Raw genomic sequence first — 22,019 nt, forward strand, 5'->3', positions numbered from 1 at the left:
AATGGCAAAAAATATTGAGCATTTTTTTTCATGTATTCATTCATTAACTATATATCCTCTTTGGAGAAATGTCCACTTAATCATCTCCCTCATTTTTAATTGGGTTGCTTTCTTATTGAGGTGTTAGGCTTCTTTATATATTCTGGAGACAATTCCCTTAACAGATAAATGATCTACCAAAACTTTCCTTTTGAGATCATCTCCAGCGAGTCTACCCTTACCTTGTGACAAGCTGCAAGTCACGGACTTGGATTTTGTTAGACGAATTATTAATTTTCTGTAGTAGCAGAAAAAGAAAAACAATTAGCAATTCTAGTTCAGTTACAGAGTTGCGGAAACATGACAATTTCCATGTCATGAAGTGGTTTACCTGCTGAAGTTCCTTAATTTCTTGTGAAGTGAAATGTACTCTATGAGGATTCACCAGCTCAATTGCAAAGGGCCTTCCTGGCAGCACACACCCCGTCATGAAACAGAAACGTGTTGATGGAGTTAACATTTGGGCTAATGCAAGAGGGTTAGGAGGTGTGAAAAAACGAGTAGAGCTCTAGAGGACTGAAAGTTTAGTGACATGACTACATCTGGGGGAAAGCAGGATGTGTGAAAGAATCAAGGGGCTTTTTGGGGGCTGCTAAACCCCAGTACAGGCAATATGTGAAAATGACTACTTTCCCAAAGGTCCATGAACAAGCTCGGGTTAATTACAAAATAAAATCCAAACAACCACTAATTGACTTGGTTACACTAAGGTAACGTTATCACACACGGCAATGCCCAGGCATACCAAGCTGAAATCCATCCTCCTAAGCCTAATCCACTAGTGAAATGGAAAAGCTATGATTCCATAAGCGGAAGGGACTATTAATCTTAAACTCGGGATTAATTCTCATCATCTTTTTTGTAATGCAACAATGTAAAATGAGAGAAATGAAGGCTAAGAGAGCAGAATCACTTTTTAAATGAAGATGTGCATTTTGAAAACTGTACTGGTACTGCTGAAATGTTATCAAATGGAAAAATTAATAAGCCAACTTTTGGAAAAACTCAGGCACCACCTTGTTCATGCACATAAAAGTCCCTTAGAACATACAGGTATGCAATAAGGATGGCCTCTTAAGAAATGAATCCTGTTAAGACATAATCATATAGTTTATAAAGGTAGCTCCACAATCCACAAAGCTTCCTCACTGGGAGAAGCTCTGGGCTCTGCCCACTTTGGTTTTAACCAAGCGACTACAGCGAACCTGCTGTCTGAGAAGGGTGGTAGTCTGAAAGTTAGTTCTAGTCAAGTGATGCTGTTGCAATCTTACCATTTCCTAATGTTCTCACATCTACATCTTCTCTTCCAGAGGAGGAAAAATTAAAACCTTTGCAAAGCAGATAAAGAAAAATAATCAGTAACATAATAACCTCAAGACTTTCATTCCCACCCTTTGGTAAAGACCTCATTTGTCTTGAATAATCTACAGGAGAGTTTCAAGGGATAGTCATCCCACCTCTAATCCCAATTTCTAATAAAAATAGCAATGATAATAAGAAACAACATTTACTGAGCACTTATTATATGCTGGGCACTGAGCTAAAATTGTGCATACATTCTTTCATTTAATCCTTATTATAACATTATGATGTAGGTATTAAATAAAAGAACACCATGCTTCTAAAAGGATAAGTACTTTTCCCAAGATCACATGATTAAATGGCAGAGCTGTTCCTGACGTCAAAGCCAGACCTTAACTATCATCTTATGCCACCATCCCATGGGAAAGAGCTCTGTTTGGAGGAAGGCTCCACTACAAGCCTGGTCACATGCTTATGATGAAAAATCTATCATCTCTCCTTTTTTTCCTTAAAACAAAACAAAGCAAAAACATTTATTTGAAAATTAAATTCTATGAAAAGAAGAGGAGGGGAAAAAGGGGTTTAAAAGCAAATTCTTATATTAAACAAACCTAAGCTAGGACCACAACAAAGCTAGTGTTCATTCTAAGATAGATGGATCATCCTAGGCTAAAAAGCTGCAAATATCAGAATGGGAAATAGTGTAAAAAAGGGGGGAGGGGTTACATGACAACTTTCTTAGATACAAAACTGACGATTTCACCATCATCACCATAGCAAACATTACCATAAGCAGACATTATTATAAATGTTTCATAAATGTTAACACTACAAGGTAGGTACTATCATTATCCTCATTTTACTTACAAGGAAAATGAGACAGGCAGGATAGGTAACTTGCCTAAGATCACATCACTGGTAGGTAGTAAGGCCAGGATTTGAAGCAGACAGTTTGACTCCAGAGTCTCTTAACCACAACAAAGACAAGCAGAAGAGTTCAGACTCATGCATACAGGGAAAGCAACACCAGTCTTCTCAGAGCAGGGATTAGAAAAGGCTGGGATGTTTGGAGAACTCTGGTCAGTCATTAGAGTCCGGCAAAGTGTAAGACCTCTGAACACATATATTGGAGGCTAGAACTCAGACTTAAACCCTGATTTATTCATTCAGGAACAAATATCTACAGTGGGTATGTGCAAGGCACCATGCTAGATCCTGGGGAGGTAAACAAGATAGATACCATCCTTATCCTCACAGGGCTTACTGTTTGTGGAGGTATAAGGACTGTAATACAGTGGGTAGGGCTAGGACAGGATGCATAGAAGAACATTCCCGTACTGAGAGCACAGTTGAAGAATGAGCTGTGAGTTTTGTATTTATTCCTCAATGGTCCAGCCACTTTAGAGAGCACAAGACAAGGAAGAACAAGACAGCTGGGAAGAACAAATAGGAAAGGTGGAAGGAGGGTGAATACCATTTTGACAGCTATTTTTTTCCAAGGAAAGAGTCTATATGAAAAGGTCCCATGTAGATTTTAGAAAAAGGAAGGTTAACAGGCTTGAAAAATCCTATGAAAATGACACTGAAGATTAGCCCTCTTTCCTAGGATGTTTAGCTATGAAGAAGCTAGGATTTCATTCTTCTTTCACCTCTAAGAAATCCCTTTTGCAAGCCGAGGTCAACACTTCGGGGAAACAGGCTCTGAGTTGTTGTTTGTCATGTACTGCCAGGGTCAGGTAGGCTCCTCTCTGTCCACAGGGCCCAAAGCTATGGGTCTCACCCAGAGGAGCAACCTAGGGCTGGTTAGGGAAGGGCTAGATATCCAAAGTAGGCCTAGGATTTAGCTTCTGCGAAGAACTGGCCAGGCAAGCAGCCATGAAAGCTACAGGGTCAGGCTCTTCTCAAGGCAGAGAATCTAAGCCAAGCAAGGAGTAGGATTCTGTGAACCATTAAGTCCCAAAGAACCCTCCATTCCATGTTTACACTCCATTGTTACACAGTAACATCAATAGTGTCTAGTCAGAGTCAACAGACTCAAGAGTAGCACTAAGTAGGGGTGGATGGCTGAATGGAAGTTCAGAATGGCATCCGGGAAGCTGAAAGATACTGACTCCCTGGGGCTGCGATCTATCATACCTGCCCACCACTGTCTCCAAACCAGCCATAATGCTAGGGAACCAAGGGATCCATAGCGACTGAGCCATAACCCGTGACTGGTCAGGGTGAGGGGAATGAACAGGACACAGAGAGATATATCAGTCTACCCAGTGACAACTAAATCAGACCAGAAACCTCCAGTCCATAAATTAGCCCATAAAACCTCCACAAATTCTAGCCCATTAATAAGAAAGAGTTGCAGAAAGCAAGGCTCTTGAGAAGACCAGGGAAACATTAAATCTAGACAAAGGAAGAAGGGACATTTATTATATCTTTTAGAAAGATATCTCAAATTTGGACACTTCATTGAGAAATACTTTTGTGGGGTAACCTTTAACCCTTTATTCCTGTGCAATTATGAATATTAGCTGACAACAAAAGGAAAAGGAGTTACTACCTTAAGTATTAGGAAATACATGTTTAAAATTTGGTTGGGTTTTCTTTTTTTTTCTTTTTTTTTATTTTAAGGATTTTATTTTTAAGTAATCTCTATACCCAACGTGGGGCTCAAATGCACAACCCTGAGACTAAGAGTCCCATACTCCACCGACTGAGCCAGCCAGGTGCCCTGGTTGAGTTTTCTAAATTCGCATTACACCTTGTCTTATCCCCTTAATCCTACGCTTCTTTGAGCCTTTTGCTCAAAGGAACAGATATTGTAAAAACAAAAACCAAGTGCAAGAATGATCAGGAACTATCAGCAGTTCAGCTAGTCTGCAGTGGCCCTCATACCCTGGACAGACAGATGATGGGACTGATAGATGTTGGGACTGGCAGAGACCAGATGATAAAGGCCTCAGAAGATCAAGTTCAGCAGTTTGGACTTTTATCCTGTACGTAGTCATTGACAAGTTTTCAGCAGGGAAATAACATGACAGATATTTATTCAATAAGTGAAATAATATATGGGCTAGGGGAAAATTTCTTAGACACATTGACTTTGAGAGTGTGTCAAAGTTTATTACTCATTAACTAGGGGATTAGCAAGTGGATAATATGATGTGCCCGTTTAAAGTGACAGAAACAAGTTTGTATCTCCCATTTAGGGAAAGGGATCTTTATTTATATTCATTCATTCATTCATCCATTTATTTTTTTTTAAAGATTTTATTTATTTATTTGAGAGAGACAGCAAGCATGAGGGAGAGGGAGAGAGAATCTGAAAGAGACTCCGCACTGAGCACAGAGCCTTATGAAACCAACAGTCCGACGTTCAACCTACTGAGCCACCCAGGCGCCCCGTGTGGAAAGAATCTTTATGTAAGGAGCTAGACTACTTCATATAATACTACTATTTTCAGAGAGTTGTAAACCATAGAAGTACAACAGTCAGAACCATCTTCCCAGAGCTGTCAGACGTGAACCACAGAAAAAACAAGTAATATATTCGAAATGCACAGGTTTTGCAAATTGATGCTACCAGTCGGGCATTTCAAACAACAGATTTTATCCCCTAACAAGGAGCCAGTTAGCACAGAGGCCCAGAGGTCTGCTTTTTCTCAAGCAGCTCTCAATACATTTCCTCAGGATACAATTACAGATGCTAAATACACAGTTTGCTTCATTTTCAGTTGGGTATAATTTTTCCCCCTCAAATGGAAAATGAAACCAAGCTAACTTCATGCAAGATTGCAAGGGGGAAACATACAGCTGTTTCAGAGCCTCCCAACAGCCCTTTTGGTAATGGGGGCTTCCTTGGGACCCACATAATCAAAACTGAAAGTTTCTCGAATCATCTTATAGAATGAGAGTAAGGTGGCCCCAAAAAGAGTTTGGAGGAGACTTTTTGTGCTAAAGCTTGATTTTTGCTTCTTCATAACTTGGATAATTCTTATGAGATAACCAGTATGTAAATATTAAGTAGGTAAAAGCTCATTTCTTTTTTTTTTTTAAGATTTTATTTATTTATTTGAGAGAGAGAGAGAGAAAGGAAAAGTGGGGAGACTATAGGCAGAGGGAGAAGGAGGCTCCCCACTGAGCAAGGAGCCTGATGAGGGACTCGATCCCAGGACCCTGGCTTCATGACCTGAGCTGAAGGCAGATGCTTAATCGACTGAGCCATCCAGGTGCCCCTCAGTAAACAATTCTTAAAGGCCCTTAAAAAGAGAGTCCACCAACCCAGCAGGCAACAAATCATAAGAAGGATGTAGTTTAAAGTGCCCTTTCCTCTTGACAAGTCAGAGACCTGGAAGGTACAGCCATATCTCTTTTCAATCATCTGCCTGCCATTCCTAAAGCAGGCCTGCCTTAAGGTTTTTCAGAGAGAAGGGTAGATATCTAGTTGGTTCCTCAAAAAAAGGTGTTTTAATTGTACGAGGAGACCCACTTCAAAGTAAAGCATTATTTACTGCCTACAGTTTTTCCTGACGTACAACATGACTTTCTGAGATTGAAATCTTAGCCCCTTTCCTCTAGTCTAATCCTAGATGAAATCACAAGGCTCTATGCAGCCTGTGACCTGACAGACCTATTGAGACAAAGAAAACATAAACCTGACCGGATTTGACTCATCCCACAAACCTGGGCTCATTAATACCTGGAAAATTAAAACACAACATACTAACATTAAGTCTTTGTAAAATGGTAGCTATTGATCTATCTTCTGTAGTCTTGAACTTTATCCCAGGACATCAGCAGTTAAGATGGGAACTAAGCATTTGCCAATGATTATTCTTGAACAAGCACTACATGTGGAAGTTGTGTTTTCATTTCCTCACATTCCCCAAAAAGAGGCCAAGTCTAAGGTGCCCCAAGGTCAGAGCTTAAGTACATTCACTTAAAATAGTTTCAATGGTTTTTAATTTGCCCAGGAAAGAACAGTCATCTTGAGAAAGGAAAGAAATACTTGGCTCAAATCTAGCCCAAGTTAGAGGTGCTCAGGACATGGTGACCCCTGTTCATGGGAAGCTGCCAGGCAAGGAGCCCAGATTTGGTGGTGATTTACAAAATTTAGAAATCCTTCCTGCCACCTCCAAGAAATCTATTCATGAATGACAATGTATTTAAAATATGAATATTATAACACTTACTATCTGCTTTGAATACTGCCAAAAGATGATCTGAAATTAATTCTTCCACTGAAGATTCCAGCTTCCTTTCTCCATCAATTATCCAAGGAGTCTGTGGTAGATTCCTGGAATATTTATTGTATCTCCCTGCCAAAGAAACATAAGGTAGCCTGGATGGAACGGTATAATTAACACAAGAGGATAAAACAACTATTTATTGAGTGCCAATATCCTAGGTGCCATGACATAAAACAATGTTTAGCCTTCAACTAACTTACAATCTAATTTGGGGAGCCAGCACAAAGACATATACATAATTAAATTAAAAGATTTAAGGTAACAGTAGAAGAGAAGGCTAAAGACATGATATGAATCATCAAATGAGCTCTAAAGGAATGATCAGTATATCTATTAATCTGATTGACTGACTGAACAAGTTATATTATGGAACACACAAAGGATCATTAGGGAAAAAAAAAAGCAACTACTGCTTTTACGCCTGATTAATAATACTTTTAATGCAATACTCATTGGTGATAATATATTCCAAATAGTTCAAATACAGGAAATTTTGAAGTTTTTGTAATTAAAAAAAAAACAAAACACAACCCTAACAATATGACTCACTGCTTTATGAATAAAACTGCACTAATGGCAGGTAGCTTTCGTGACCATGGGGTAGGGTACTATAGTTGAGACTAGAGAGCAATTTCATTTCAGCTATTACTATGAAATTGATGTAGCTTTCAAAACAAAAACCATCTGCTAGATTACCTCTTGGGAAGGTCAATGCAACAATTTTTTTTCTTTTTTTTTTTTTGGCAGAAGCTCAGTCTTCAGTCATTTTGCAGATAACAAAATTATTTTTTCAAGTTCACTTTCATGCTCTCTGTGGCTAAGTTTCTCCTGATCAGTTTCAGGTCTCTGCATCTACCCATATTCCTATGGGTACTGGCCATCTCTGATGGAAACTATTAAAACCTGAGAAGTGTCATTTCCCTTTGGCATGGCATTTTAAATAACAGAACTAAGTGGATCTTAAAAATGCCTATTGAACCTAAAATAAGCTTGGATATCAGTCCTAATTCTCAAAAGAGGTAACTAATCAGAACCTAACAATAAAAATAAGAAGAAACAAAGGAGTCATTTGAATTTTTCAGAAAGGAGAGTAAGTTGATAGTGTAAGTATATTCTAGACTAAATATTTTACCAGCCACAAAAACAGCACCATGAGCACACTCAATTTCAAGAACAGTGCATACAGCCTTTGGTGAGTTTGGAGGACAAGGAAACTGCCTGCAAAACAAAATAAATTTTACAGCTACTATTTTCCAGACATGATATTGAACCACATAACTAGGATGAATCAGCATTGTCTGAGACACACAGAGCCTGAGTCTCTCATGGACTAAGCCACTCCCTAACTTTAATTTTCAGAATCATAAGGGTCTCAAGTACATGGTAACACATGAGAGTGGCACTAAGTAAATCAGGGCTCTGCTACTACCTTTCACTGAGGAGGCCTCATGTTCCCAAATGATAATTTCTAACAGCCTTGAGATTTGAGAGAAAAACCCATATTTATGAAGTGGAAGCCTCTCAGGCTCTTTAGTCATTTTGCTATCCATGAACACTTGGTGCCAGCTTACAAAACCCTTAATCATTTGGGTAAAGTTGGTGTGAGTTGACAGACTATTTACAGGAGTAAGTCCCACCTGTGGGGAGGGTTTCTGCCATTTTTCTGTCTTTCTCCTTCTCATCCCAACTATGACCTCAAGGCCAGAAAAAGTGGAATGTGACAGACTCTGCTCTTTTAGCTAAGAAACTTCAATCTAACTGAAGACAGGAAAGAGCAATATTTGGCTTTATTTTCTGTCTACCATCTGGGAACTTCCAAAGCCATGGACTGGAGTCTACCTGTAAAAGACTAGATATGGACTTACTCCAAATGCTTGGCTTGAAAATGTCATAGTTTCCCAAGATGTCTTAACAAAAAAATCACTTAGAAACTCAGGAACTATTGCTTATAGAGAGTAGCTAACTTTACTTTCTAAAATTTAATAGAAGTATCTCCATTTTCTGAGGCTTGCTTTTAGTCAGTAAAATAAATAAAACCTTCTTCATAGCTTCATTGTTTGAAACTTATTCAAGGATATTCTGGAAGGATAACTATGATAGTATTTTATTAAATAAAATCAACACAATAAGAATTAAAATACAAGGTTTATTGTATTTCAGCATATTTTAACAAGTGAAGAACTCATGAGCCTTTTCCTCCCTCTTCTGGAGATGGATAATACTTGAAACGCAGAATGAGGGATGTAATGGGACCAGCTCTGGGCTGGAGAGTCAGGAACCCTGGCTCTAAGTCCACTCTATTACCCAGTTGAAATCTTAGGCAAGTCAACCCCTCAATATCCTCTTCTAAAAATAAAAAAGCTGGATTTGGTTCATAAATTTAAGTGTCAGTCGACAAACATTTACTGAACACTACTACACGCCAGGTTATAACAATGACTAAGACACAATCATCATCCCTGAAATACATCCAGTTTTGTTTTAGAGATAATCCAGATTATCTCTAACATTCCTTTAATTCGAAAATTCCATGATGCTCCCATGTTTTTATACTTCTACTTACTTGCGGAAATCCTCTTCTTTTATCTTAGTCAACGCTTTCATAACTGCCATTCTAGTGAACACTGACTATATGAGGTAAAAATGAAAAGAAAAGTGTTTTATCACCTAGCCAAGAAAACATCGGAGGTGAAACACAGAACATGGTTGGAGAAATTACATCATTTTAAACCATACTTATAGGACAGAAACACTCAAGAGCTTCAAGAAAATAAAACATAAGCATTCATACTGTCATTTCGTCCGCACAACCCTCCTTTTCCATTTAGTCTATGTCCATAATACCAGGTAGATCTAGCAGAACAATTTAGCAGCAGGTTGCCAGGCTAAGAGGTAAATAGAGCCAAACAGCCTACCCTGGCATCTAGCAACTCAACATCACTCACCAGCCACAGATAAATTAAACAAATTCACCATGCCAAATAGAAGGGCATCTACAACAAATGTCCCACATTGGGTTTTTTAAATAAGAAAAGCCAAACCACATGGTAGATATACTAGGACAAATTAGTGCATATATACATGGCTTACTATGATAAATCACAATTGTCTCGTCTGTTTGGAGAAATTATGCTTGACTCTAAAGGGGTACAATGTAGGCATCTCAATGGTTTGTCATCAAATCAATGCTTTTCTAAACCATATTTTGGAGAACCCGAAGGTATAGGGTTAAAACTGAAAAATAAATGCCTATTTGTTAAGATATGAACTCTTAAGCCTGAAAGAATCTCAAAAGGTCATATAATTTGCTCTCAGCAAAAAGGCAGGAAAGCTACATACACCTATACTACTGGCCAAATGATGTGGTGTCAATGGTGCTTTGACAAATATTTCCTTATTCCATTATTTGGTGCTGGTACTTGTGTATTTCCTCAAAGATAACAAAACCTGAAACAAGATCTTCAATATAAATATGGCTACAGGTTATTTGGACAGAGCTTTCCAACTGTTATGGCAAAGCAACAAGCTGCAATTATACCCAAGATGTTGAGACCTCTAATTCACAAGTGCAGAGGGGCAGGACCTGGACAAAGAGAAGTCCCAGGCCCATTGCTTCCAACTTAGAGCAACTTCATTTGTTAACCTCAGGGTGTTGAACAAACATGATAATGTTCTAGGTGCACCATGATGTGAGAAAGGTGGGAAGTAATGCTTTAGGCTTTGTCTGCATTTGTAAATTATTTCTGCACAGGGCATTCAACAAATGTTACAAACTCTCCCCACCACCCCACCCCACATCCAGTTCCAAAAGGCTCAGCAATTAATCAAAGAAAGAGTAAAGACCAATAGATGTATCTTTGGTAGTAAACTTATATTCTTTTTAACAACCATAACAGCAAAATGGATGTCAGTAAAACTAAGAATGCCTGAGACTGCATAAAACCAGCTACCTATCTGTGGCATAAAATCTTCCCAATATCATTGCCATGCCATTCCTCCTGGCATAGTAGAAACTAACGAGACATGCTAACTAGTTTGCTCATTAACATGAAGACCAGTTCATATCAAATAAAGGGAAGTTTGAATAAAATGCCCTTTTGCAAATATAGCCTGAAATAGGCCATATTAATCCAGACTGTCCTAAATAAAATAATTTATTTTGGATTATATTTCTTAAATACCAATTCCTAGAAAATGAATATTAGACAAAAGTTTGGAATGCTATTAACACGGATTTTCCCCAATGAGGTAATTTTGGGATTAAAACCTAAAAGTTGAATTTTTCCCAAATGGGTAACAGTAACATCATTGAAAAACTGGTTCTAAATTTAATACCAGGGAAACAACCCAGACAGTGACACAAATATGAGAATGTTTGTGTTATGACTTCCTAGCTAGAGGCAAAGGTATTCAGAGTTGAAAAAAATAAAAATGTAGCAAATGGAAATATTTAAAGAATGATTCTTAGTACAATACATTGCCAGCATTTCTAATGCATATCATTTTGTTGTTAATCTGAATATTCAACTCAGACAAACAATAAAGAAAAAAAAGGAGAAATCCTTACCTGTTTGTTTTTGGCTGGCTTGAAGCAATCTGGGCATATCGCACGTCTAGGTAAAATTCAAGTTAATAAAAAAAAAGTTAATGAGTTTATTTTGGGGTGAATATAATTCAAATATATTTTATATATTTTAATATATATGGCTGCTAAACTCAAGATTTCAAGAGCAGACAAATACTAGCTGTACTGGTATGCCTATACCCTTATAGTAGACAGCACCTTTTAAACCTACTAACAGACATGACAAGTTCGGATATGCTCATTACAAAGAGGAGGAACACTGTTTCGTGAAAACCAAAAAGCATTAACAATGTTACACAACTGACATTGTTGTTTATGTAGCAACTTACAGGAAGTGGCAATCCTCAACTGTTTCTGGGTGAGCAAAGACCACACTCACTTCAAACAAGCTCTAAAAATTATAAAGACAGTTTAAAAATGAGCAAAAGGAAACCAACAGCTAACCACTTATGAATGGAAATAGAAATTAATTCTCAAAGATTGGCTCACAAACAGTGACAAGGAAAACTGGAAATACTACTGTTCTCAAATCAGCTTGTTCACGGGGCAGCTGGAAAGGAAATCGTTTTGTTTTTTGTTTTTTTTACTTCTAAAGCTCATTCACTAGTGATTCTACCAAAAAAAATTTTTTTAACAAATTTTAAAATAAATTTGTATGATTTTTGTTAATGTATATAAATTCGATGTGAAGATGAAAGAGAATTCACGGAATTGGAAAGACATAACAGAAAGAAGGATTGTTCCTGTCAATACTATGATTAGAATTATTAGTGAGGCAAAAGCATTTTATTCAGATGTTTAAAATCTCTGTGGGAGCCTTTATTTTTTATTATTTATTTTGTGGAACTTTACTCAAACTTCTTAGTGGATTTGAGTTTTAAAAGAGAGATGTTAATTTTATTATAAAAATGATACATACAAATTATAATCAAACAGAATGGATTTTTAATCCCACACCACTGAGGTAGAACACAGTAACAGGTGTGTTTCCTTCTAGCCATTTTTATGAATATAAACATAAATGTATATACTTCTTGGGATATTAAACATACATTCTTAAAATCACTTTATTTAATTAATATTATGTTATGGACATCTTTTCATCTGTTCAATTCTAGGGACAGTTGGATATTTAAGTTGTAAACTTTTCTCTTATTAAAAAATGCTACAATGAACATCCTTGCATACAAAAAAGCACAATTTCATACTCTATATGAATACTCTATATACATTAATATATGTATACTCTATATACATTAATCTTCACATAGAACAAAAGTCCAAATTGAAAAAAATGATAAATGCCATATCATGTAACAATTTTATCTTTTTTATTGGGTATTTCTGTATTTACTGATTGCATTGGACTGTCAACAAGCATATTAGCTTCTCTAGAACCATGATACTGAATAGCTAATTTTTTTTTTTTGCTCTCTAATTTACAAAGTAAAATTAAAAGTACATGACATTGCTTTTACTCAAGAAAACTTCACTCATTCTGAATCTATTAGAACATTGTTGCGTCTTTTGTCTTCTATTTTCTGTTCTCACTGGTTCAACATGTAAAATTACTTATGCTTCAAAACTGAAGTTTGAGGTAAAAATATTTTGCATCAATAACTTCTCTAATTTCCAAAGTACTTTCATTACCTCATTTCCCCTCCATATATGTGTGAAGTGGTTTTATTCTCTATTCTGTCAGTATTCAGTTTAAAGGAGAGAGTTTATTCTTACTAACAGGAGGAAACAGAGCTATATAATTCTGAACGGTGAAAAAATTTTTTTAAGTATTTAGCTTTGAAAGATGGTTTTGTGATTTTACTTGAATAGGGGTGTGTCTGATATTCAGGGAATTTCCTTCAAGCAAAATCATGAAGCAATGAGGCCATACTATTAAAATCTAATTTAAGATGAGCTGGGAATATATCCTGTTTCCACATCTGGAAACCTGTTGAGCTCTTCCCTAAAATTCAGTCCATTCTGCAGACTGAGGCAAGGTCCATTCTGGAACAGGGAGATGGCTAAATGTTGTGGTTTCAAAGGTAGTCTTTACCTAAAATTAGAGGGACCTGAGATACAACAAAGTGGGATAGGTTGAACCCATGCTCACTATAGTTGATTGATTATATCTGAAAACAAGATTAGCCACAAATAACCAAATTTAAATAGTCTAGAGTTGACTCTACACTTATTAATAGTTACTTATGTATTTATTGTTTTATGTCAGCATATGTGTCTCTCCAATTAAACTATAAACATATTAAAGGCTTGATTCATTTCTGATCTTTAAAAGTCAATTAGGGTACACTACATTTGTTATACTCATAAATGTCTTAGATCACAAAGAAGTCTTAAAAAAATAAAATCTTTCTCAATTTAAGACTGTTAGAAATTAATATTTTAAAAGCCTAAAAATTCTCCATTGGGTTATTTAAAGAGATTATTTTGGCTAATCAAAACTCTGCCATATAATGAAGTAAAACTAGTAAAACCAGAGAATGAAATTAACAATGCTGATGACCCAATACCTTTCCATCAATGGGAACACCCAGTTCCTCTGAAAACAGGGGGTGAGTTATCCATTTGTAGGCTTCTTTTAGCTGAACTATATCATTTCTTCCCAGCGACAGACTCTGTTTTCTGAATAACATAAAAATTAATGCACTGACATGAAAAACTTTACTTTTTTTGCTGAAGGCAAGAATTTATGCAATTATTTAAAAATATTTATTGAGTGCCCAGGCACTATTTTACACATTAGATAGAAAACAGAGAATAAGCAGACAAAAATTCCTCAGCTCATGGACCTTATAATCTAGTAGAATCAAAAAACAGGTTTTTAAAATGGCATATAAGACAGTTTTTAAGCTTCAAAGTCAAAAGTATATTAATGAGTTTTTCTGAGCTAATATTGCCAGATTCCAGGATTTATATATCAGAAGACAGAAAAGTGGAATCGAAGGGATTGTTTATTGCTCAGGAACAATAAAACTGTGTATTACAATAATCTCATCCAGGCTAAAAATGTTTACATCTACTCTCCTCCTGATAATGCGGCTTACTTTTGGGAAATCAATATAAAAGCTGTACTTATTACTAAAGAAGAAACACTAAATCCTAAAGCATCAATCTGCTAAAATGCTTGTCACTTTAATATCAGAAAAATGTATAAATAGAAATCTGACATTCCCCCCAAATCTACTCATGAGCCAATAAATAGGTTTGGGGAAGTCCCAGTTATGATCTCTAGCTTTTAGTTTGTACCTAAAATTGTTATAGAAAGGACTGAAGGGGGTGCCTAGCTGGCTCAGTTGGTAGAGCATGGGACTCTTGATCTCAGGGTCATGAGTTCAAGCCCCATGTTGGGCATGAAGCCTACTAAAAAATAAAGTAAAATAAAATAAGAAAGAAAGGAACTAAAGTAAAAAGAAAGAAAAACATGCATGGTATGATATTATTAAAATTGCTTGGCTAAGCTGAGAATACTGTATCACTAATGAATTAACAAGTCCACATCATTCAAATAATTAAAACTACAAATCAGTCTTATGACTATATATAGGGCTGCTTTTAACAAAAGAGATGTTAGGACCAACTTGTGAATCACTTCTTCTATATCCAGTTTTCATGATAGAAATGACTACTTATATTTAAAAAATCATTGTAATTTAATTCTTGATGACAAAAAGACACGACTAACTCCGGGTAGAAAGCAAAAAATAATTTAGCTAATGGCTATATTTAATTGATCTAAAAAACATATAAAGATGACTTTCCTCTAAGAATACAAATTAAGAAATAGTTGATGTACACATTCATATGCTTTGGGATTGTGGTTTAACAATGAAATACTAAATCTGACAAATAATCAAATTACTTCCTACATTCAAGAACTTATTGAAACACTGTTTGAACTTGTTAAACTGTTCCTAATTCTCTGAATATCAGAAACATTTTAAGTATTTTAAAAGACTATCTTGATATTGTACTAACAGTTTAATACTTGCATAAAATAGCATCACAGTTGAAAAGTAATTAATGTATGAGGACACATTTTAAAGGATAAAACATTGAAATAGAAAACACAAGAAAACTATTTAAACATTGTTTAGACTCTAGAGAGTACAAAGAGTCGCAGCAAAAAGCAATCCTAAATATGGTTAAGACATTACTGGTATTTTAAATCCTTCATAGTCTTTGAAATACATTTACACATCTTAGTCCAGTTAAAAAAAAAAAAAAACTACAGGTTCCCCCACCCCCCCCCCGGGGTAATAGACATCTTGAAAACCTTAACCTTCTATACTAGGAAAAATTTAGCACTTAAAATGCCAGATTTTCAACCCTGCAAATTCAATGTGCCTTAATAACTTTTCTAATATAATTTAGGGTGAATGTTTTCACAGAGGTTCTTAGCATATGCCTGACGGTCCTTTAGAGGAATCAGTTGTCACTGAGGTAAATTCAGTGTAAATTGAGTAAATTCAGTAAATTGAGTACTTAGTCATCTCCCTCTCTCCTGTGTCAGATAACTACTGATGAGGGAGTCAACTGCAATCACTTTTGCTATAGATACAACATGACAACCATTCCAGAGGAAAGATGAGCCAAAATATCCAAGCATGATTAATTTTTCTAAATTCCTTGAATCAGTTCTTTAATGGTGATTCCTCCACAATATTTTGAATGCAGAATGAACTACAGACACTGAAGGAAAAGATTAGTATTCTGTATTTCTTCTGTGCCAGTATCTCTATATTGAACAGGATCTTTTGGAAGAGCTAAGCTTAGTTTAAAATTCTTTGATAAAGAATAACAACAGCAACTCACAACCAATGTGGATGGAAACTGGAAACATTCAGAAAATAGCATGTCTTGACTATGCTAAAAAATTTATCAAACTTAGATCAAATTCTATTATGCCAGAATCACAAGCATTTGAGACTAATTTAACATGACCTAACTAAACCCCAAAACCTTTGATAGACATACTGCTATTACCCTTTCAGAAAAGCAGATGTGAAATAGAAAATAAAAAAAACAAAAAAGCCAAATCAATTACTTTTTTTTTTTATGAATCACTTAACCAAGTATAAGATTCTAATACAGAAATCTATACTTCTCTTTGTGTTTTTCTCTCCAGAGTACACAGGAAACTTCAGTAGTCACATGGCCCTTTTTCTATTGGTATAGAATTTTTAGTTTCAAAATCCAAAAAGGTCTGAAAAATTAAAGACTTTTTTTTTTCTTAACTCAGTTGGCAATCAAACATTGACTTGAACATGTGAGGCTGTTTGAAGACTTTATGTCTCAAACTCAGTGTGAATATTCATGTTTCACTGCAGAAACATTAATGTGTTTGATTATAAAGTACCACCTCAGACCATGGAGGGCAGGGGTATATTATATATGGTATTTATCACCATACTACACTTCTAAAAATCTAAAAAAATTCTAAATTCCAAAACACATTCGGTCCCCAAGGGTTTCAGATAAAGGCCTGTGGACCTATGTTTTAAATGTTTTGTCTATGTATAAACTCACTGTTGTTTTGCTTTAAGTAGGATTTTACTTTGTATCTTTTATAGTGTAGTTTTGTAATTTAGTTTCTAAGACTAGCATAAAATTTACTCCTTTATAATAGCTTGCCAAGCTATATTTTATAAGTTCCTAATGTAAAATATAAAATATGTATTTACATTCATGTTAAATCTACAAAAAAAAAGAACCCACTTTAATAGACTACTACTAATGTGCCATACAAATAAACTAATTAAACAAGGTTGACACCTAAATTCATACAATAAAACTTTTCTCTTTCTTTCAATTTCTCTAGGAGCTAGTAAACTCACACTAAAAAAAAGAGATAGTAGTAGTAAAAGTACTTTAAGAATCAGGTAGCTTATATTTAAATGGTAGAAAAAATTCCCTACCTAAATTACTTACCCCATTTCCTGTTTTACCAGCAACCATGCAGCATGCTGTAGGCAATTGAGTCACACCCAGAAGAAGAGAAAAGGAGAAAAATGTTCATTGAAATGAAGTTCCAATATCATTACTAAAGGGCTTAACTAATTTGCTAATCAAACTCTCCTTTTTAGGGGAGGAGTTAGTGTTCAGAAATGTGGCAATGACCTCATTCTCATTTAAAATCAGAAATGAGGTAGATGCCACTTTGTAGTGCTGGGTTGCTTGTGGCCTAGGAACTCAACAGGTTTATCTCCATCCCCTACAGATCTCTATCAAATTAATGAGGTATAAGTGTTTAACATGAGTAGCTTACTTTTTTTCTTAAAACATCTTACTATTTCACAGAGGAAGGCCAAAAGTGACCAAGGACATACTATGTCCCTCACACAGAATTGAAGGCCTCAGTTTTTTGTTTTCATTTTTTTAATAGAGCTACCACATTTTTAACTCTATCTAATTAATGAAATCCACATGTAAGTGTTTAGAAGTAAAATGTACCAACATCTTTAACTCGCTTCAGAATATAAAAAACCTAAGATGGGTGGATGGATAAACTGATGACAAGATATATAATAAAGGAAATACAGAAAAATAGTAGCAATTATAGAATCTGGGTGGGTATATGGGTGTTCACTGTACAATTCTTTCAACCTTCCTGTATGTTTAAAAATTCTCATAATAGGGGCGCCTGGGTGGCACAGCGGTTGGGCGTCTGCCTTCGGCTCAGGGCGTGATCCCAGCGTTCTGGGTTTGAGCCCCACATCAGGCTCCTCTGCTATGAGCCTGCTTCTTCCTCTCCCACTCCCCCTGCTTGTGTTCCCTCTCTCGCTGGCTGTCTCTATCTCTGTTAAATAAATAAAATCTTTAAAAAAAAAAAATTCTCATAATAAAATGTTAGAGAAAATGTTCTGGGAAGAATTAATAAAAAAACTGAAAAATTTGGTAAAGTGGAGACAATAACATTCACAATCACAGTTGTTATAAGGATTAAATTAAATTCATATAAAATGCTTTACATAGTAAGTGTGTGACACTAAGATTTCTCAGTTTGCCAGTAGGCCCCCAAAGCTGTCACTTTACAGAAAGCTAATGACATGTCTTACTTCAGTAGGACATTCTGTGAACATGACAGAAACATACATGTGTAAGTCAGTAAAATACCATATGTAGTCTCTGCATCCGCCTGTCACAAGAATGGCCATTCATTATCGCTCACACCTACCTCAAGACCTGCCCCCCCCCCCACATTATGGTTCATATGTTGAATCTTGTCCTTTTAAACTTCAAATGACCAGTGAGGCACTAGACACCTTTAAAGACTTAAAGTCATTTGGAAATCTTAGGTGTATTACATTGTTCAGACATGAGTCAAGCAGAATAAATTAATTACTGGCCAAATAAGAGCTAGAACTATGCCCAATGCCTAAACATGTCATCAGTACCTTCTGATTAAGTAGTTTGTTTACTTTGCTAGCTCAACCTAGTGCCATTGATAGTACTACAAGACCCCATCCTTTTTTCCTTCCATTTACTCAAGCCCTCTTTGAAAAGTATATGGGCATGGTAAAATACACAAATTACTAGAAGTCAGGAGACCTAGCTTTAGGCTTTACTAAATTTCTGGCACTCAGTTTCCTAGTGGGTAAAATGAAAGAGTTAGGGTAAGATGAATGTAACTTAAGCTATTCTGGATGGCTAAAGGTCAACATTAATGGGCATTAGTATACTGTTTTGGAATAGAGGCTATTAAGACTTCCAGGATCATAGAAAAAAGTGAAGAATGGTCTCCCAAAGCTGAAACCTTATAGTCAATATTGCCCCACCTTCCTCCAGCCTCCATACTTTAAGAGATCGGTAAATACTTGTTTTCTCATCCATAAAGGGATATTAATACTCCCCTTGAAGGGATACTGTGGGGATTTAATGAAGTTGTATATGTAAAGAACCAAGTAAGATTCCTGGCATGTACTTAACAAATAGTAACTATTATTGTCATTTTTGAATTAAAAACTTAACTGCAATTCACAAATGATAAAATTATTATCCTTTATTTTTTTTCTTAAAGATTATTTATTTATTTATTTGAGAGAGAGAGTAAAGCGAGTGAGAGAGAACACAAGTTGGGGGGGCAGGGCAGAGGGAGAGAGAGAAGCAGACTCCTTGCTGAGCAGGGAGCCCGACGTGGGGCTCAATCCCAGGATTCTGGGATTGTGACCTGAGCTGAAGGCAGACACTTGATCTACTGAGCCACCCAGGTGCCCCAAATTATTATCCCTTAAAAGATTTACAAGACTTGATTCCTTTCCCTCACTTCCCAAACTGCTCTCCTGTAGATAGTCCTGGAACTTCTTTCATCAATGAAATCCTCATAGGTATCTAAGCTATAGAGAATTATCTGTCCCTTCTTTGAGGGACTCAGATGCTTCTGTCCTTTTTTAGTGATCTTTTTCTCTCCTCTTTTGAAGCAAATTCTGTTTTCTACAGTCACTTTCAGGTGATGCCATCAAATCTGCAATGTGTCCTGCCATCCTCTGATTATAAAGTAGGGAAGAACTGGAGGTTGCCAAGGGAAACCAGATTACCATGTGTATAACATATAAAATTAAATCAAATGTCTTCGGTACCTGAGATTTGCTAAAGGGTTTTTCCTTCCTAATCCTCCACAGGCTTCCTGCTCAAGCATGCCAGCAGGTTGGACAGAACTAATCACACAGCAGGGGCTGGAAGGCTGAACCCCAAAGAAGTCAGTGTTGCTCAATTATTCAATTTTTACTACGTGCTAATAATGTCCTGGACCTGCTTCTGCTGAGGAAGAAAAGTATATTTCTCTCTTTCAGGTCACCAAGATAATTTTAATAAATGTTCTATTCCTTAGTCAGTGGGAAAAAATCATTCTCTAGAGCAAGCAATTTAATTCTTCCTCCCCAACAGAACCAAGTGGCATTAAAGTTATCAAGTTTAATCAAATTGGTACCAAAGGCAGTATGTCATCTCCTGAAAATTCAGGAATCACACAACTTAATCCTGGACTCTGTTTTAACTTTTTTGGAGAATTCTAGGCAAGTGCTAAATACAGCAGTTGAATAATCTGCTTGCTGAAGTGCTTGTGTACTCTGGTAACACACACACACACACACACACACACACACACACACACACACACGGAAAGTCTATGCCTGTGAATGGCTTTAGAGCTTAGAGTTCTGAGATGGGGGTTCATCTACCACCTAGCAATGAGAGTCTGTAACAGTAGGGCCAGAAATTGAGGCTGATTTAAGCAGAGGTGGCAGGAAGGAAGGATAGAAAGAGAGGCATTAAAAATGGCTTGTTGGGGAGCTACAATGCAGTAAAGCTGGTGCTTAGGGTATGCATAATGTGTGCATAAATGTGAGTAGGGGTTCAACAACTAGAGATGGAACTGGCAGGTTTTAAGTGCCAAGCTAGGGCATGACTCCAAAGAATGAAAGTATAACAGAAGTGCCACATTTAGGTAAATGCAAAGTCCCATGGCAGCACAATGAATGGACAACATTTGATTTTTTTTTTTTTGACATTTGATCTTCTATAATTCATCTAGTCACAATATAACCATCATTTGCACGTTATTTTTCTTACATGGTAGCTTAAGAAGAAACTAAAATAGTTCTTATACCAAGTTACTTCATGATCATACATGGCAAAATATAGTTTGGGGATGGAGAGTAGTACACAGCTTTAAGAGATAACGGAGACAGCCCGCCTGGACTTGGTGACCGGCAGCGATGTTAGGGTTTCTAAATTACCACTAAGTCCCTTTTTAAAACTCTAAAATCTTTTGAATCCTATACATCTCCTGGACTCATTTATAATAACAAAGATAATACAAATATAGACTTGTACCAACAGGAAAATGTAGCTGTGGGCAGCTAGAGGTATTACCCCTTGTTTTCTCTTCTCCCAACAAACACACACACACACACACACACACACACACACACACACACACACACACATTTATGCATTCTACTTGCACACAAACAGGCAGCTGAGAATAAGGCTCAATAACGAGGTCAGTAACAACAGTCACTCTTCTTTCCTCTTCCCACCCAGCATGCCTGCCCAACCTTTCCTTCTCCCCCTCCCTGTCCCCATCCCCCAGCCTAGTACAACCATGAGCATATGCCTTACCTCACTTTGTGTCAGGTTTGGTGTCAGGCATGGTGGCAGAAAGAGGAAGGTAAGAGAGGAGGGAGGAGAATGCACTCCTATAACCATTGCTGGATTCCCCCCCTAGCTGAGGTAAAGACTCCTCATCCACGTCTCCTCACCCCTACCATCTCCCTGCCTCAATCTCACTCTGCTTTTCCCAAGTCTCTGATGTCACACCCATGATGTAATGACCAACAGACTGGGTCTGGGTATCTCTTTTGATGAATAAAAATCAGCTATGTTTGAAAACCCACCCATATCCTCTATATTATCTTTCCCTACAGGGTTGAGGGGGGAAAAAATGAAGTGGGACATAAACCTTTCTCACTCCAGCTTTTCCTACTACTGTTGGTAATACAAACCTTTGGATAGCATTAAAAAGATTGAGCTTTTTATTTTTGACACAGCAAGAGCGGAAAAGTAAGGACAAATCAGCAAAGACAGAATGATTCTGTGGGTCAAATTAGGTTGTACAGCTCTACTGACCTAGTTCCCAGGGGAATTCTATTCCTAAGTTGTGAATTTTAAGAAAGGGAATTTCTATTGTATTTTCCAATATTCTAGGTGATGATGTTTGCGTTGCTCTGAAGGATTTAATTGGAAATAATCACAAGAGGAAATTCTATGGGGGTGGGAAGGTGGGGTAGGAATGGAGGTGGGAAGCGGGATCAGAAAAGACAGAACAGCTGCAA

At 36.6% G+C, this 22,019-nt stretch overlaps 1 protein-coding gene and 1 non-coding gene across 6 annotated transcripts in view; one reads left to right on the forward strand and one right to left on the reverse strand.

The window, feature by feature from the left end:
• The window catches only part of PUS10 (pseudouridine synthase 10), a 73,372-nt gene that overhangs the window by 15,029 nt on the left and 36,324 nt on the right, over positions 1-22,019 (reverse strand). For all 5 annotated transcript variants that reach the window (XM_045788043.2, XM_045788039.2, XM_045788040.2 and 2 more), the window contains exons 5-14: positions 17,116-17,150; positions 13,698-13,809; positions 11,499-11,560; positions 11,152-11,197; positions 9,148-9,212; positions 7,717-7,802; positions 6,528-6,653; positions 1,311-1,367; positions 371-447; positions 222-277 (exon numbers count right to left, since the gene is read on the reverse strand). In XM_045788043.2, coding sequence (XP_045643999.1) covers positions 222-277; positions 371-447; positions 1,311-1,367; positions 6,528-6,653; positions 7,717-7,802; positions 9,148-9,212; positions 11,152-11,197; positions 11,499-11,560; positions 13,698-13,809; positions 17,116-17,150 — 722 coding nt within the window. The remainder of the gene's footprint in view (positions 1-221; positions 278-370; positions 448-1,310; positions 1,368-6,527; positions 6,654-7,716; positions 7,803-9,147; positions 9,213-11,151; positions 11,198-11,498; positions 11,561-13,697; positions 13,810-17,115; positions 17,151-22,019) is intronic.
• Positions 14,466-14,538, forward strand: TRNAK-CUU (transfer RNA lysine (anticodon CUU)). The gene has a single exon. It is a non-coding gene; the product is annotated as a tRNA-Lys (tRNA).

Source organism: Ursus americanus, chromosome 7 (assembly GCF_024610735.1).
Source record: "Ursus americanus isolate L20-20 chromosome 7, mUrsAme1.1.p, whole genome shotgun sequence".
NCBI classification, from domain to species: Eukaryota; Metazoa; Chordata; class Mammalia; order Carnivora; family Ursidae; genus Ursus; species Ursus americanus.